Genomic DNA, 18,451 nt, shown 5'->3' on the forward strand with positions numbered 1-18,451 from the left:
CTGTCTGCTTCATCCAGGGCTCCAAGGGAGGGAGACCGTCTGCAGAGCCGGAGCGATCTGGGGTGGAGGTGGAGGCGGAGGGGGCTTCTCCCGGGGTCTTGGCGGGGGCGGTGGTGGCGTTCTGTGGCTTCTTCACGGTCTGTTTCTTCCCCATCTTGGCGCAGAGGAGTTCTCAGGAGGGCTTCCCAGAGATCTTGGTCGGGTTCCTTCTCCTTCTTCTTCCTCGGCGGCTTCACTCTCGCTTGCTTAGCCTTTGAAAAGGCTATTGAGCGTCTACTGCCCGGAGGTAGTAACGCAGAGTGAACAAGGGGGGGGAAGATCACAAACTCGTTCTGTGTGGGGGCTAAGCCTCAAACCCAATAGCAGCAAGTAGGTGAAGCCGAATTTAATCGACGATCCTACAAGGCCGAGAAGAGGGTACCCCACACAGACCAAATGGCTTGGATAGATACAAGTGTTTCTCAACGTCCTAGCTGGAAGCCGGGACACCCCTAAAGGCAAGGTCGATATATGGGACGTATGCCATTTGTAGGACTGTTCCACATGGTTGCCTTGCCAAAATGTCTAATGGACTCAGCAGCTACCCCTTTATAAGCTGGGGTGTATGATAGTAAGATAGTAAGTTTGTAGGCCTGCAATCGTTTTACTAAGATTACTAGTGATGATAATTGCAGGAACTTTCTCATTACTCTCACCCCTGTGTCTGGTAGTGATTCCTGGGTAAGGGGACATTGATATCTGTGTTTTAAACAGTAAATTGTTAAAGTTTAAAGATTTGCAAGGTACAGGCTGGAGCAAACAAACAGGTGACACACATGACTCCCATTGTACTCCACCATTGCATGAATATTACAGAAGGACATGTCAACCAATAGATAAGGCACTTATGCATTGTTATTCTAAAGAAAGATAAAGTGGATTTAGTATCACCCATTATCTCAGTGGTGTATGCTATGGAGTAAATGGGATTATGTGGCCAAGGCTCAGGGCACCATGCCTGCGAGTAGGAAAAGAGAGGGAAGAACATCTTGGATTAATAGATAAAGCACACAGAGAGGGCTGAGGAAGGATAAGGCAGGGGAGGAGGAGAGGAGGGGAGGGGGGATGGGATTTCCACTCGTAGCTCCCCGCCCCCCAATGAGACTCTAAAAATCCAAATGGTGATCAATTGGTCGCTATTATTAGGTGTTAAGGTGACCTGGGTTTAGTTGGCAGATCCAAGCACTCCAAACAGCTAATAATTTCTTGTGAGTGTCTTGTAGGAAAGCAGTGAGGCGGTTATATCCTCATTAAATGGTTGAATTCTGCTATCCACCTTGCAAGGGGTGTAGGTATCGGGGATCTCAATTATCTCAGAATAAGGACTTTAGCAAATAACAAGAAAAATCTTAAAAAGACTTTACCTGCTGTCACTGTTGATTCTGGTATGATAAATAGAAGGGCAATCTCCAGGTTCAGAGATGGGGTGAGCCTGTGACTCTTTTGTAGATCTCAGAAATTGCCAAATGGTCCAAAATGGCTGATAAGCCGGCATGACTACCAGATGTGTACTATGGTCTATACTTCCTTACTGCACCACCTCCAACATTGGAAATAGAGGGAGAAATCCTATGTAATGTAGAAAGGCAGCAATACCATCTGGTAAATGTTTGAAAATTTTTAGAATTAACTGGCAATACTTGTGAAATGTATCAAGGCACTACCCAAGACCAAGGAAAGTTTGTTCTAGCTTCCTTTCTCAATCTTTAGTATAGTATGTGGGTGTTGGAAATGTGTGCATCAAAGGTTTGTTGTACAGCTAGGATATAATGTGTGAAGTATCATCTACTGCACCTATACAAAGGACCTCGAGATAGGGAGCTCTACTTTTAAAGATAATCATAATCATTTTGTAAATGAAAATACCAAAGCCCAGGGGAGTATGCCTGAGAGGGGTTGTAAACCTCTGTGGCAGAGTACTTGTGAGCTGGGTGAGAGGGTGTACATTTGCCAACAAAGATAGGAGGCACGGTGCGTCCCGAAGGAAAACTCTAGGTTGCCTAATATTGAGGTCATGGGTCCAATGTAGGAGTATAGTCTCTGATGACAGAGTTAAGAATCCCAGGCTATATATAAAAAAGTCACACAGCTTGGAAGGTTCTTGATGACAATGCAAAATCCATGGAAGAGAGGTAACTGTGATGAGGGTCAAGATACGTTTTATGAAGAACCACAGTTTATGTGTTCATTCAATCAACTATGTGACCCAGCAGAGCTCAATTATAGTTCAAGTTCAAGGTGTGGTATGCCAAATCACCTGGATTGTTTTCGCTGCACTAGGATATTGTATTTTAAACAAGCAGAAGAACATGCCCAGATATATAGGAACAACAGGGTATGTAAGGTTTTGAAGAAGGTATGAGGTATATAGACAAGTACTGTCTGAAATAAATAAAAAACTGGGGCAAGATGTCCAAATTAAACAGACATTCCACCAAACCGAATATGTTTTCCAGTCAACCAGGATGTTAGGTGTTGTTTGGTGGACCGTAATAAGCAGAGGTAATTGAGTTCACATAGGTTGGTAGAAATATGGACCCCCAATTATTTTATGAAGTAATGCGTGCAGAATTAGAAAGGGCATTCTAGAGATGGACTTGCTCCACCTCTGAGAGGGAAATGTTAAATGCTTCTGATATGTGATCCAGGGACACTGATATCCTAACCAGGTAGTTGGCAGGGGCTAAGCCATAACCTTTTCGCCAATCTTGAACCTGGCATAAGATCCCTACTGCTTCAAACCACCACAGACAAATCTTCGAATACTGAATCCTTCCTAGAAATGCTCAGTCCATGAATCGTATCCTGTTATTGCTAGAAAGGACTAGGCAGTGTTCAAACAAATACTAAAAATGAATTTTGTGTCTATCTTCGCAGGATAGTGACAGTTGTCCTTGTGATAGTGAGCGTCGTCTGGATCCCTATCCTGCAGAACGCTAACAGTGGTCAGCTGTATGTTTACATCCAATCTGTCACCAGCTACTTGGCCCCACCTGTCACAGCCGTCTTTGCCTTGGCAGTGTTTTGGAAGAGAGCCAACGAGCAGGTAAAACTCACATTTGCGTTGGAGCTGTTTTTGTGTAATGATCAGCATCATCCTAGATTGTAAGCTCCAAGGAGCAGGGCCCTCGATCCCCTCATGTTTTGCATTGTATTGGTATTGTTCTGTCACATGTTCTGTCCCCCTCTGTAATGTACAGCGCTGAGCGAACTATTGGCGCTTTATAAATACTGTATAATAATAATAATAATAATAATGTCATCCAGAAGCCAGAACTGCAATACACGGTGCAAGACAAAATAAATATCCTGCCACAGGCCCAAAAATAAGTAGACCCGGGAGACAATCAGTTAAAAACACAGTTGCATTACACGTATGGGAGCTGTTTTACCTGCCAAAAGGTTTTTATTTCTGTCCATTCATTCCTGAGATTTGCTTAGCCTTGCCAGACAGCACAGCTGTCTGGTGTCTTCACTGTCCTCTAGTATGGTCCAAGTCACTTCCCAATCCCCAGCCTGTGATTAGACAGGGAAGGAGCTGCACATTCCTCTTCTCTTTTCCTCTCTCACCTTCTTCCTGTCACCACCAGGTACCCAGTTATGCCCCCCCCCCCCCACACACACACACACACACACCTTCTTCCAGTCAGAGCTCTGCTGCACAGGGGTTGTCAGAAGCTGATACCAGATCAGGGTACCTAAACTAGTTGCATGTAAATAACATTTAATATTTTGTTTCCATGCATACATATCCACATTACACCACAAGAGACGCCCATCCAGCACAATGTGCTCTTATTGTGTCTGCTCAAGGGAATAGGTTTATCAACCACAATGAATGGGATTTGGGTGTTTAATGACAGGAAAATCACTTTTGAGAACTAATAGTGACAGACTAAAGGAGTGGCCACCTCTCTGTGTCATGCTATCTATTGTTGTTCTCAATAAGCCAAGCGAAAGCTATTCCAGTTTGATATTAATCTGCTGTGTAAGAAAGATATCTCAGCCATAATTACAGTAACACGTAAAGACTAAAGCCTAAGCATGAAAAATGGCGCCGTCTGCCATGTCAGGGAAGTTTCTGAGTAAGACTGGGCAAAATCTGTCCCTCCAGCTGTTGAGGAGCTAAAATTCATAGTGTGAACATTTAAAAATAATTTTAAAGGGACACCTTGCAAAAAGTTGGCGTTCTGCTTGCCACCTGTGGACATGGTCAATAAAGTGGGAGTTGTTTCATGGCGTATGGCAGGGATCCCCGAACTTTCTAAACAAAGGGCCAGTTTAATGCCCTTCAGACTTTCCGGGGCTCGCACTGTGGCCATTGTGAGCAGAAAATGCTTTGACGTCTATTGGAGTAAACAATGCTTAATAATTTGTATGAGTGGGAGAAATAGTGCCAATTGTTGGTATCAATGGAAGGAATAGTGCCCCATCTTTGGTGTCAGTGGGTGGAATAGTGCCCCATCTTTGGTGTCAGTGGGTGGAATAGTGCCCCATCTTTGGTGTCAGTGGGTGGAATAGTGCCCCATCTTTGGTGTCAGTGGGAGGAATAGTGTCCCATCTTTGTTGTCAGTGGGAGGAATAATGCCCCATCATTGGTATCAGTTGAAGGATTAGTGCCCCATCTTTGGTATCGGGGGGAGGAATCATGTCCCATCATTGGTATTAGTGAGAGGAATAGTGCCCCATCATTGGTGTCAGTGGGAGGAATAGTGCCCCATCATTGGTATCAGGGGGAGGAATAGTGCCCCATCATTGGTATTAGTGGGAGGAACAGTTCTTGCACTATTATCACCCCCTGCATTGGTGGCCAGTGGCTGTAATGATAAATAATAGTAACCCCCCTTCACTGGTGATTTTGTTCACTTACCTGAGCTCCCACTCCCACATCTCTGCCTCTCTTCCTGATGTGGTCAGAGCCAGGACCAAACTTGTACTGTCGATAGATCACTCCACCTTTATTTCTGTGCTGAGTCCCAGAATGCAGAGAGAGTCCCAGAACTCGACACCCCACTCCTTCTCTGCATTGTTACAAAGTCTTGGATCCTGCAGGATAGCCAAAAAGCACAGGGACTGCGGGAGAGTCTCCAAAATTCCCAGGTTTTGGACACTTGGTAACAATACCTTCCAGGTAACAGCAGTCATAGTTGTTTTGCTCCACACCCCCCTTCATTCCTTCTCAGATATCCCTCCTTTAGCTCAGGCGGAGATATCTGTATAAACAAATGTAATGTTTAACTCTTTTTTTTCTTAAACGTTTTAACAAGGAGGAATTCATTAAATACCTTTCTGGGCACAGGAAACCCTTACTAACAGTTACTTTTTCTATAGCTCATGGCACATTAGTGTGCTGGTCACTGGGAAGAATCCTCCTTACATTTGTGCCCATTGGGAAGAATCTCCACTAAACTTTTCATCCATCCTTTTAAATATTTTTAAATACTAACATAAAGGACCAACAGCAGTTAACAAAAAGCCCCAGTGAGTTTAACTGATCATTTTTTCTTTTTAATTCTTCATGGTCCCTATAAAACGGAGTTTGGCATTGATGTGTTCTTTGCAAACAAATGGCACCCACCCCAGCCTATAACTAGCCTTTGCAGCAACGAGCTCATGGAAGGGCAATGCATGTAAAAAACACTAAGAAAATCTCCCGCTCTCACCTACCAGCCAGCCTGAAACAAACCAAATTACCCTGTCTAACAGTTCACGTTAAAAACAAGGGGTCTAAGTTTGCACACATTTGCAAATACTGTATATGAGTAAGCTGCAGCGGCCATGTCTTGGCACCCTGGTGTACTGCAGTCCTAGCTCTATGATTGTGAGGGATTCATTTCATGGGTCAGAATGGTATTTAATTCTGGCCATTGAAATGAATGAGCAGTCAAGTGCTACACACTTAGTTTTTAGACACGTCAGGCTTCTTCCGCCCAAATGCTCCTCTCCTGAACTTGATTTTGGTGCGTTCAGATTTCTGCCTGTATACAATTTTGCCTCTAAACACTTATGTGTCCATGGAGGAGCATAAAAAAACCATCAAATGTCAGTAAACGGGCGTTTTTAAGTTGCAATATGCATGAGGCCTTAATCTGCATGGCATCTAGCTTCCTGCTTAGTTTTGTCCTGTTCCATCCCATCACTATACAACCACCAGGTCCTGAATACTGTGTCTAATGTTTTCCTGCATCTTTCTTCACAGGGAGCATTCTGGGGTCTAATGGTTGGCCTTGTGGTGGGTCTCGTTCGGATGATAATGGAGTTTGTGTACCGCATACCTCGCTGTGGTGTCCCTGATGAGCGGCCGTCTGTATTGAAGGACGTTCACTACCTTCACTTCGCTATTGTTTTGTGTGCACTGACAGTGGGGGTAGTAGTGGGGGTCAGCCTCCTCACAGAGCCTCCGCTACCTTCACAGGTGAGTCCACTGATATCTAGATGTTTGGAGATTGATGGGTTAACAGGATCATGTTTCTATCAAAGATGAAAGGAAACCTCTCATGAGGGAAATATGGAGATGACCAAAGCTTCCCTTTGAAAATGCTAGTTACTTGGTTGTACCTTCTGTGGCACAGACCTACAGTATAACAAGGGAAGTCAAAACTTCTGATTGGCAGAATGGGTCCACATGTCGTGGAAAGTAGAGATGCCAGGCCATTGTGCTTCCCAACCATTACATTACAGTTTTGCATGCTTCCTGTACTCATTGTGTGGCTTCCATTCCAAATGCTAAAAACATTATGATGGGTCTCATGATAAATTCTTTATAATGTCAAACAAACAATAACTGCCTATGTTCAAGTGATCAACATTGCCCTATTTATTGTAGAGGGGGAAGCCACCATGGATACATCTCCTCATACAGTAGCCCAAGAAGATCACTAGTTTGAGAAGAGACGTGGACCATGTGGATAGCACTCAGGGGAGTGGGGGTATGGCATAAAGCCCAACTCAAGAAAACCTAAAAACCCTTAGTTAATGGCCTGTTTATGTGTAGGGCAGTGGTCTCCAAACTGCGGTTCAGGGTCCAGATGTGGCCCTTGCTTACTTTTATTTGGCCCTTGAGGCACTATTCCACCTACTGATACAAGAAAATATTCTGCCCACTGACACCAACAATGGAGCATAATTCCTCCCACTGACACCAACAATGGGGAACCTTTTCTCCCACTGACACCAACGATGGGCCACTAGTTCTCCCACTAATACCAATGATGGGGAACTATTCCTCCCACTGATACCAATGATGGGACACTATTCCTCTCACTGACACCAACAATGGGGCACTGTTCCTCCCCCCCAATACTAAAGATGAGGCACTGTTTGCACCTACTGACGCCAATAAAATTTTGACTTCTGCTGGTTGCACCTAAAGTCCGAAGGATGGTAAACTGGCCTTTTGTTTACAAAGCTTGGAGACCTGGTCTAGGGTCTGAAAAACCAGTTTGACTTGATCCTCTGCTCCCCCGCTCTCCTTCATGCTTCAGCAGTGAACTGTCCCTCAGCACCCACATGTCCAAGGGGCTACGGTCCCTGCATCAGTCTTGATGAGGTCAGAGGACCTTGGACCGTTGGAGCATAGTGGAGAGCAGGCTGTGGGGACCAGTCTAGCAGTTCAGAGGAATTTACAGCAACAGAGAATAAGGTGTTTTTCCAAGTCTCCTAGACCTAAACAAGCAGTTAAGTCTTGCTGTGCAAGTCCAGCCCAACTGAAAAGTAATATTATTAGGCCTCCTGAAGGACAACTTACATATATCAAAGGGAGAGTTGTCCTTTCATGCTGGCACTTGTAGTTCTCCTGCATCAGTAAAGGCCATGCCCAACCTTAATAGCTCTGTCAGAGGAAATGGTTGAGGATCAGCTGAGCAATTCACAGGTCATTGTGGAATGTGACTCTTAGCTTTAAGGTGCCCGGAAGGGGGCTCTTCCCACACTGCGGATAATAGTTTGTGAATCACATCAGCTGGAAAATAGAATTTCTTTGTCTTTGCAAGATGATGTAGCTATTATGAATCATACAAGAAGTCTGGATCTAGAAAGACTTTAAGTTGTTATTAGTGTGCAACAAATGCCTTTGTGTCTATGAAACACAGTAGAAAAAGATGAAGAGAGTCACTGGGAGCCAAGAATGTAACACCTGACACAGCAGGTTTATGGGCTGTATTACCAGCTCCTTGCCCACATACTGTAGGCTGATACAACACATACTGCATATACAGCACTTACCCCATGTGACTCCCATCACGCTGTTCAGCTGAACTTACAGCTTACATAGAGCTATGGACATCCGATGTGACAACATGGAGTAAGTCACATGCTCCCCCATACCGGGAAGTACAGGGTATTTTCTCTGCTAGAATACAGCAGGGAAAGGTGGTACGGACAGCGAGACAGATAATCAATAAAAAGCTTCTTTCCATGCAGGTTCTTTTGTTTTAAAACATTATTAAAACCAAAAATTTTATGATGGAGATTGGTCAAGATCCCTTGAGTATGCAAATTAGCCCCTCCTCACCCCCACCCACTGCCTTCTAGAAACCTCTCAAGCTTCTAGAGCAGGGAGAGGTATCAGGGAACTGACCTGCAGAGCCCTCAGCCCTGACCCAAAGTAACCTGGCAGACTCATCCCAGGCTGACATCCAGCCTCTAGCTAAAAAGCCTAGCTAGCTCCCTCTGGCTAGCTAGAGGGGCCCTACACATAGATGTAGTGGCTGCCTTCATTTTCTTTTTTAGTTTTTAGATTTCAGCTTACCAATCCATTTGCACCACTACCCCCTTAGACGTCATTGAGTTTTGGGTCCCCCTGTAGTTCTGCACAGCCAGGCAACACACTGGAGAAAGTAAACAGCCCGTGAGCTTGTCTTTTTATGTTTTATTAAGGGGTATTGAACTTGTATGGGTTTGAGGGGCGTATGGGATGCCCAGGGAACTTGAGGACAAACTCCTTAGCAACTGTGTACACATGTGAAAAACTATAATGGAAGTCTCTCCTTTGAGGAACTCTCCAGCCCTTTTAATGTACCACCTCAGACCCCAGATGAATTCTCTTCACCCAGCTGCCTGAGGGAATCCCTGGGAAAGGGGACCCAGAAATTGCCACTTTAGCAAAGCAGCCCCAGATGAGGAGCTAGTTGGGTTTGTCACCTGACTGCCCTCTCCCCTTATCTGGCTCAGGGGGTGTAGGATTACTTACTCGGTCCTCTCCTGTGAGCTGGATAGGTTGTTGACTGCCTTAAGGCCTTCTGCTGGGCTGGCTCCTTTCCTGCTCCACAGGTAGTCCACTCTCAGGAGATGGTGATGTTGTTTTGGGGAGGAACGGGTAGCAGATTTTGACAGGTATCCGCTCCCACTTCTGCTTCGACTGCCTAGGTGATCAGAAGTTCTCCTTCCCCTCCTGCAGTCTTCTGGGACATGTGACAGGTCCCAGAAGACTTCAGGACAATACACAGTGCCGTTCGTTCATGTGCAGTGGGCACCCGGCTGTGAGACCGCAAGTTGTCACAGCCAGGTGCCCATAGCAAAGATGCCAGCGCTGGGAGAAAAGACAAAGTGAAAATGGCTTTGCTGAGCACACTGCTGGATCCTGGGACAGCCGAGTGGCTCTTTATGAAGTCAGCAGCTAGTTTGTGTAGCACAGGAGACTGGAGCTCCCCTTTAATGTTACCCCAGCTGACAGAGAGCTGTCTATAAGGACGTTACTCCCAACCCCTCAGCTATCACTGGGTTCAGCACTCCACCAATATTTTTTTTAAATCAAATTCTCCTCTGACCTAGAGATGGGACCAGTGCAGGTAGCCAAGCATTAAGTGCAATAAGCCAACACAACCAAATCAAATACCATTCATGTAATTTACATCACACTACTGCAGGATAGGCTGACCCTGCATCCACTGATTGCATCAACCCTCATTATTATCACATTTGTGGGGTTTTTTACTCATTATTTACACCCTTATCTCTAATTATGCAGAAATACAATATCAGAGTCCTACCATTTTCCTCTTTGTCAGGAACATCTTATCAATTTATAATATATTTTTAATATCTCTTAGTCTTTATTCCACAGAGTTCCTACAAATTCATATCTTCTTCAGCTCTTATCATATTTCCATTATTTGCTGTTCTCATAAATATGAGTCTCACCTTAGTATGCCTTCCTAATCAAAATGATTTCCTTCTCCCCGACATTCCGACACTTATATCTTCATCAGTGGTTAGAATACTCCTTGTATCAGCGCTCTTGGTACACTTCAACATACACAATGTAATAATAATGGGTCATGTCATCTGTTTTGGGCAGGTGAAAAATCTCACTTGGTGGACTATCCCACGAGGAAGAAATCATCCACCTGAAATCACACTCAGGAAAGTGTCTACTCGCAGCCACTCTGGTCCTGGAGACAGTGAAGGTAAGTCTTTCTTCCTCCATTATGTTAAAGTGTAATTCCTTTCAAACCCTAACTAGGGCTAAACCTTCTCCCACCCCAGGGGCAGACTGACCATTTGGAAACTCAGGCACTGCCCGAGGGCCGGGGTCAGTAGGGGGCCCATGAGATTCCCCTGGTACCTTTTTCATAGGCTTTTTTGAGTTTGGGCAAGGACACAGGGGCCCCATGATCTCCTATTGTCCGGGGGCCCCATGAGTTGTCAGTCCACCCCTGTCCCACCCCCATTCTAAGCCTACTCTATCTACCCTGTGAAAGAAAAGATGTCTATACTTACCTATCCTGAAGCCACTCCAGTCTGGTCACATGATCAGGTCAGCTGACGATGGATTCCCCATAGTAAACGTATAGGTGATGTCATTGCCCAGCCTCTAGAGGCATTGTCACTGCCTCTCTTCGCACTGATGCCGGCACTGGGACCCGATCATGTGACAGGACTGGAGTGGCTTCAGAATAGGTAAGTATAGACATCTTTTCTTTACAGGGTAGATAGAAAAGTCTTAGAATGGGGGTGGGTGTAGATTTAGTTAGATTTACACTTTAAGCTGACACATACAAAGTGGGGTTGTTTTACTAAAGGGGTGATGCATGTTCACTTTCTGAGGGAATTTTCACTTTTTATAATTACTGTTCACTTATTTTAATGAATGAGGTGAAACAGTTCAACTTTATATCAATCACTGAGCTAAGAGAATTTTCTCTTTACAAAGTGAATGAGATGAAGTTGTGCTGGTGTCATTCGTGGGATGCCTCCATATTTCAGTGTGCAAGGCGGACAGCAACATAAGCAGACCGTATGAAGTTCAGATTTAATTTTGTTCAGGATCTTGAATCATACAAATCCAATGTGTTCGGGGGGTTCATAGTGTCCCTGTTCATTAGGGTTCAATGAAGCATGTATAGGACTGAAAAACTGGAGAGATGGTATGATTGCCCCAACTGACCGTAAAGCAGTCCCACCGCAACATCTTCAAATGACCTTCCACTCTCTGATATTAATAACTTGCAAATGCTTTTCAGTGTTTTCCTCTCCAGACTTCTATTTCAGGCCAAGTTTATTTCTGATCTGTGATACCTTTCAGTTCTGTGCTCTGCAGAGGGTTCTCCAGCATTGTATCACATCCCAGGACAGCGTAATTGCACAGCACAGCAGGAATATACATTAGTGAGAAAAATCAGCAGGGAATGTTCATTATACAAATGAAGATTGAAAATCTGGCAATTGCTGCGCTGAAAATACACAATTTGGCTAATTATTTCTCCAAATGTACCGAGAAATAATTAATATACTAAAACTTAAATGCTCTTTGTAAAATGCAATAATATGCTAACACATTTTGTAAAAAATACATTTTGTATAAAAGTTCTTCCTTAATAGGAAGCTGAAAGAGCAAACGAAGACTGAAAACACTCCTTAAAGGGTCCGTCCTTCTGTATGTGATATTTTAGTTATAGATGGTTCTTGGGGATCTGAGGCGGTTCTTGGCTTTTTATATGCCTTAGATACTCCAACAGCGAGATCTCCCTGCCATAATTCTCTACTATTTCCTACCCACCTTGGGAGTTTTGGGTGCACCTACCCACCTTTTTTGTGTCCCAGCTACTCCTGTTTTACTCTCAGTAATATAAAATAATTAAAAATCCAGCAGTGGGTGCCCCTCATAATGGACATAACAGGTCCATGGACTCACCAGCAGGGCCCCCAAATGATATCAGGTGGTTTACCTCTCTGAAAATTGCGCTTTGGGTAGACTTTCAGTTATGAAGAAAATTGGAGGAAAAATAATCCTAAGTGGTACAAGAAGACTGGCCCTACTCACTTAGATTTCCTGATTCTTCTGGTCAAACAGCAAGGATGGAGGAATCTCCTGACAGATTTTGTTTTCTGAAAGTCGTAGCAGCTGCTACAAAAAACAACAATTATTACAGCTGATTGGCTCCTTCAATTTTTCATTTTTAAAGTTTTTTCAGAGTTTGTCAAGTTGAAGGATTTGGTCCCAAAAAGACTGACTAGCAATCTCTGGAGCTGTACATGGGAAAAGAAAAGAAGGAGTTGGGAGAACCCTTATAGTGTAGTAGGTCGGCCCAAGAAGTTCAAAAGATTGGATCAAACAGGAAAAAAATAAAAATTACATCTGTGATGTTGCGGTCACCCTATGGGTGGAAACACACAACCAGGGGCGGAATGATCATTTGGAAACTTGGGCACCACCCGAGGGCCTGGGGTCAGTAGGGGGCCCCATGAGATGAACCTGGTACCTTTTTCATAGGCTTTTTTGAGTTTGGGCAAGGACATAGGGGCCCCATGATCCCCTATTGCCCGAGGGCCCCATGAGTTGTCAGTCCACCCCTGCACACAACCTTCTCTGTGGTGGAGGAAACCCCATCTCCATGCAGGATAAATGTGGTCGATTCCACTGGGGTCCCAATCCTGGATCTTCTGAGGGGCACTCAGGTGGATGGCTGAACTAGGTTAGTCTTAAAAAACCCTTTGGTGGTCTGATCGGCAGAGGCGCCCATTGTCAAATGTCTGATAGGTTGGAGTCATCTGGTTTAATGAACATTGAAATACTTTACTTCGCCTCTGCCGATTGGACCACCAAAAGGTTTTCTAGACCTCTTTCAGCTTATCATGGTCAGCTTTAGAGACCTTTCAAAGCCTGAAATTGTATGATGTAGCATTTTGTTATTTTTTTAAGTGTGAAACATATTTTAAGAACCTTGTTTTCTATATTTACTCCCAGTTCCTGCCAACTCTTCCACACGCAGCAGGTCCTGCAGCAGCGCTCTCTGCAGCCCCCCCAAAGATACCGTGGAAGCTACCTCTGCTCAGCAAAGAAGCATCAAGGAGGACCCATTCTGGGCACGGGTGTGCTGCATTAACGCCATTGTTCTGATGTGTGTCAACATTTTCTTCTATGCATATTTCGCATAACATCAGGAGAATGACTCCAGTTCGGATTTGCCTGCCCTAAAACTGGACTCTCTCAGTCACATCCATCTTTGCAGCAAAGGAGTTGGGAAAAATAACAAAAAGGTGTGGCGAGCCATACTGTATACGTTTACAATCTCACTGTTAAGGCCTATGAGACCTACATATGGGAAGAAGGTCTTGACACATTTCCGCAAAGTTGGTATCTGGGCCAATCTAGGATATTCTAATTGCCTTTACTTGTCTGCTGACTCATTTGCCAGAACACGGACCAAAACCAAATGTCAACACTTTTACTGCTCCGATAAAGTAGTTTTGGCTCAGGTAACCAAACCTCACGATGACTGTTTTCATGCCAAAACAAAATGGCTGACCAGCAGGCAGAAAGGTGACATTCCTGGGAATGTGTGAAGTCATAAAGTTCAATTAATGAGTAAAACGTGTTATAAAATTAACCGCCTTCTCCTCGTTAATAATGAAAGGGGCTTTTAAAACATTTTATATAGGGATGAAGCTCAGCAAATTGTCAGGAGTCAAACATTCTATAAAAGCTGAACAGCAGGCAGATATAAAAGGCACAAAATGAGTGCAGCTCTGCAATCATTAATACATCATTAAATGTATTTTGTTAATGGATGCAGTGTAAGTAGTTGAATTTCAACTTCTTGCAACTCTTACACAGTAAACGTCAAATTGGGAAAGAAAATGGCAGGACAAAGAACCAATCAGGTGAGCTGCATGCAAATTTGTAGACCATGAAAATGTGGATAGAGAGGTACAGAGTGGGCAGAGAGATGACCTCATGAGTCTGCTGCTGCTCTTTCAGTGTCCAGGAGTTTGGGAAGAGAAGACACCGCTCTATTCTTTAAAGTGGACCTTCCATGCCAAACAGGTCTGATTTTTTGTGAGCCCCCACCATATTTGGCTTTACCCGCCTCCCGCCCGCCATATAGTAATATGACAGACGCAAGGCGGTTCTCTCGTTCTGGGAGGACGTCATATGACGTCCTCCCATTCTCTCGCTCGGTCATGTGATCAGCTGTGTCCAATCACAGCTGATCACATGTAAACAGGGAAATGCCAGTTATCAGCATTTCTCTTCTCACGATCTGTCATGCTGACAGAGGAGAGGAGAGCCAGTAATTGGCATTCCTCGGAGGGGACATGTACACAGATCATCAGAGCACTGATGATCAGTGTGCCCTGATGATCTGTGTAGCCCCAGCAGTGCCACCTGTCAGTGTCCATCAGTGCCAGCTCTGTGCTCATCCATGCCACCTGCCAGTGCCACATTTCAGTGCCCATCAGTGCCACATCAATACCACATATCAGTGCCCATCTGAGCTGCCTTTCAGTGTCACCCATCAGTGCCAGTGAGTGCCACCTATCAATGCTGCCAATCATTGCTGCCTATCAGTGTGCATCAGTGCCGCCTATCAGTGCCCATCAGTGCTGCCTATCAGTGCCACCTAACAGTGCCAGTCAGTGCCACCTAACAGTGCCAGTCAGTGCCGCCTATCAGTGCCACCTATCAGCGCCATATATGAGTGCTGCCTTTCAGTGCCCATCAGTGATGCCTGTCAATGCCCATCAGTGCCATCTACCAGTGCCTCCTCATCAGTGCCACCTATCAGTGTCCATCAGTGCAGCCTATCAGTGCCCATCACTGCAGCCTCATTAGCGCACATCAGTGAAGGAGAAAACACACTCCTTTGTAAAGCGGGGGGGAGGGGGGGGGAATGATTTTGAAATGTTATTGGTTTACAGTTTTTAGTTGGTTTTAAAGAATTGCTGTCACTGTACATATCAACCAATTCAAATCTGCCTGCCATGAGTAATCACAACACACCTTTGGACACCTTCAAGACAAAGGCAATCATCACCCCAGCTGTCCATGTGACTTTTTTTTTTTTGGATCAGCTTGAGGGGAAAATGAAATTAACTCGCACTAAGAAGTAAATTGCTGAGCTGTCTGGAAATCTGGTAGAACCTCTGAATATTGCTTCCATTAAAGCAATTATAGTCACCAGGCCCTTGTTTAGTATGCAAATTCTTCAAGGCAATTAAAGGCTCAAAAGCCCTGAGACAGTAGGTGAGGCTTTAATACTTGTGATAATCATATTTTATCTTACAACACGTCTGGAATCTTCCAGCGAGAGATTAAAGGCACGCTATTATCCCAAAACACAAATATACAGAGCTCAGATTTATGTAACATTACTGCTGCTTTCCTGTATCATTGGTTTTTGTTATAGTCAGATGCCTTTTTTTTATTGGCCTTTCTATTACAGTGGAGAAAACCCAAACCTGGAACATAAAGAATGAAAGCTTAACTATGATTGGTTAGGATGGGTTGACAGTTGACAAGGCCAGTAGATGTGGATTGAAAACATACAACCATAAATGTAATGTCGTATAGCCATGCCTGCCCACATGGCTGCTATGGGGCCGGAGGGGCTACATAGCAAGGCTGTTAAAGAGGAACTAAACCAACTGATTTCACGGTTTCAAAAAACATTCTATTCCCGGCATGCTGGGAATGCTAAATGTCACAGTTGCTTGTGCTCTCAACAAAATTGTCAAACCACCAAATGGTTGGTGGCATAAGTGAACAAATGTGCAGCACCATGGCAGTTGCAGAGGCTAAGATGGCTGCTTCCTTGGCTGAAAGGGATTGGAGGGTTTAGTTCCACTTAAAAAATAAATGAAACATAAAACCAATCTGTGTGAAGATAAAACCAATCCAGTTCTGTATTATTCATGGTTGGAGAGCTTCCTCTTAATGCTAACCCTGTACCCCCTGTGATGTTTCCAGCCAAGCAGAGCTGAAGTTTGACACACAGGAGTCTTCATTAGTCCAGACGTTTACTGCACAAACCATTTCGGAGCCACACAGGCATGCTTTGATGAAGGGACTCTGTGGGGCCCCAGAATGTGGCTTTTAGATGCAATAAGACTTCTGGATTACTATAGACTCTACTGTGGCGCTGGCAATGTTCCCTATTGCCTGGATACATACAATAGCCCCATTCTTTTTCGAGCAGACACGGCAGATTATAAAATGAGATGTGCCGTGTGGACCATTTTATTAAAGTTGAAATCAAATATTGTCTACATACATTCATCATGTGTATTCTTCCTTGAACCTCGGGGTGCTTTGTGTATATCTTCCAGATCTGTGCCATAATCCAGTGTGAGAGCTTCTTGTAATAAAGACCGCTCACTGCTGCTCTCTCTCCTTGTGCAGGGTGACTGGTCTTGTCTCCGCCCCCTCTGGTAGTTTTCTGCAGGTGGACTGTAGTGGGTGGAGCTGTAGACAGCTTTGCTCTCTGCACAGGCTATGTACAGCACAGTGATCATGTGACCATTGCTTTTAATATTTGGGTTTATTTTATTAACCTCTTGCCGTCCGCCTGCTGTTTATAAACGGCAGGGCGGTGGCAGTCCAAGGTCGGGTTGCCGTTCCTAAACGGCACCCGCCTTTTCTAGCTGTGCGCGCTCCCTAGGAGCGCGCACCACCGCGATCCGGTGTCCGCTGTGTCCTCCGGACACAGTGAAACACCGATCGTCGGATGGGACCTCTGTACGAGGTCCCGGTCATGTGATCACTGATTGGCGAATCAGTGATCACATGCAAAGTAGTGAGCAAGATGTCACTTGTGACATCATTGCTTACTACGTGTGAAATCTGTGAATGATCACAGAGGTCACATGGTACAAGGCTATTCACAACAGCCTTGTACCATGTGACAAGCTGTGACCAATCACAGCTCACTCAGTATTTCTCAATGACTGCAAGAATGCAGACAGAGAGAAAGAGAAATGATTGCTTTTACATCCTATATGGGTGTAAAAGCAATCAGTGTAAAAAAAAAAAAAAAAATCTTCATCACCCCCCACAAGTAGTACAGTGTCACCATGGTGACACTGTACTGCTAGGGTGACAGTATGTAAAAATAAAAAATAAAAAATAATATAAAAAAAAATAAAATAAAAATGTAAAAAAAAATGTTTAAAAATTATAATGTTTTATTATAAACTAATTTGGATTTTTTTTTTTACTAAAAAAATAACGGAATAAATTTTGGCCAAGATTTAGGATGAAATATTATTTATTTGCAAAATTTTATAAAAAAAAACACTTTTTTTCAAAATTTTTGGACTTTTTCATTTACATAGTAAAAAAAATAAAAATCCCAGCGGTGAATAAATACCACCAAAATAAAGCTTTATCTGTCTCAAAAAAATGGTAAAAAATTCATATGGGTACAGTATTGCATGACCGCGCAATTGTCATTCAAAGTGTGATAGCGCTGAAAGCTGAAAATTGCCCTGGACAGGAAGGGGGTAAAAGTGTCCGGACAGGAAGTGGTTAAGATATCACTGGAACCAGGAAGTAATTGAAAAAATGCAAAAAAAAAAGTTTAAAACAAGTAAATATAATATACCTTCCTATCTATTTACTAATGCTAGCGGTATAAGGATTAAAATAGTTCATGTTTTTACTTCCATCTTAAGTGAGCTTGTGATCATAAGTAAGCTCACCCAAAGACCAATGAGGTCTTGGCAGAGACAGAAATCCTCTCTTTGTGACCTAGACCCACCAATGAGAGCTGTGAAAATGTGGAATAGACTCCCTCAAGAGTTGGTTGTGGCCAGCTCAGTGGATTGCTGTAGGAAAGTCCTGGATTCTTTCTTGGATACACAGAATATAACTGGATATAACATTTATAGGTAAAGTTGATCCAGGGAATATCCGATTGCCTCTCAGGGGATCAGGAAGGAATTTTTTCCCAGCAGGAGCAAATTGGATCGTGCTTTGCTGGGTTTTTTTGTCTTCCTCTGGATCAACTGTGGGTATAGGATTATAACTTTTTTTTTTCTATGGTTGAACTGGATGGACTTTTGTCTTTTTTCAGCCAGACTAACTATGCAACAATGGCATGCAAGGGGACGTGTTCCTTCCTCCATTACGTATGCAGTCTGTACTTCCTGCTTCGCAGAGTACACAGTACCTATACAATACTGTCTACTCAGA

The 18,451-nt window shown here is 43.9% G+C and overlaps 1 protein-coding gene across 1 annotated transcript in view; it reads left to right on the forward strand.

Annotated features, from left to right (window-relative positions):
* The window catches only part of SLC5A10 (solute carrier family 5 member 10), a 246,853-nt gene extending 232,867 nt beyond the window's left edge, over positions 1 to 13,986 (forward strand). Inside the window, exons 12-15 of the mRNA XM_089656012.1 lie at positions 2,917 to 3,085; positions 6,239 to 6,454; positions 10,337 to 10,445; positions 13,226 to 13,986. Coding sequence (XP_089512138.1) covers positions 2,917 to 3,085; positions 6,239 to 6,454; positions 10,337 to 10,445; positions 13,226 to 13,416 — 685 coding nt within the window. The 3' untranslated portion in view covers positions 13,417 to 13,986. The remainder of the gene's footprint in view (positions 1 to 2,916; positions 3,086 to 6,238; positions 6,455 to 10,336; positions 10,446 to 13,225) is intronic.
* The last annotated feature ends 4,465 nt before the right edge of the window (positions 13,987 to 18,451 follow it).

This window comes from Staurois parvus, unplaced genomic scaffold, assembly GCF_062004578.1.
Source record: "Staurois parvus isolate SC_StPar_1 unplaced genomic scaffold, SC_StPar_1.0 ptg000882l, whole genome shotgun sequence".
NCBI classification, from domain to species: Eukaryota; Metazoa; Chordata; class Amphibia; order Anura; family Ranidae; genus Staurois; species Staurois parvus.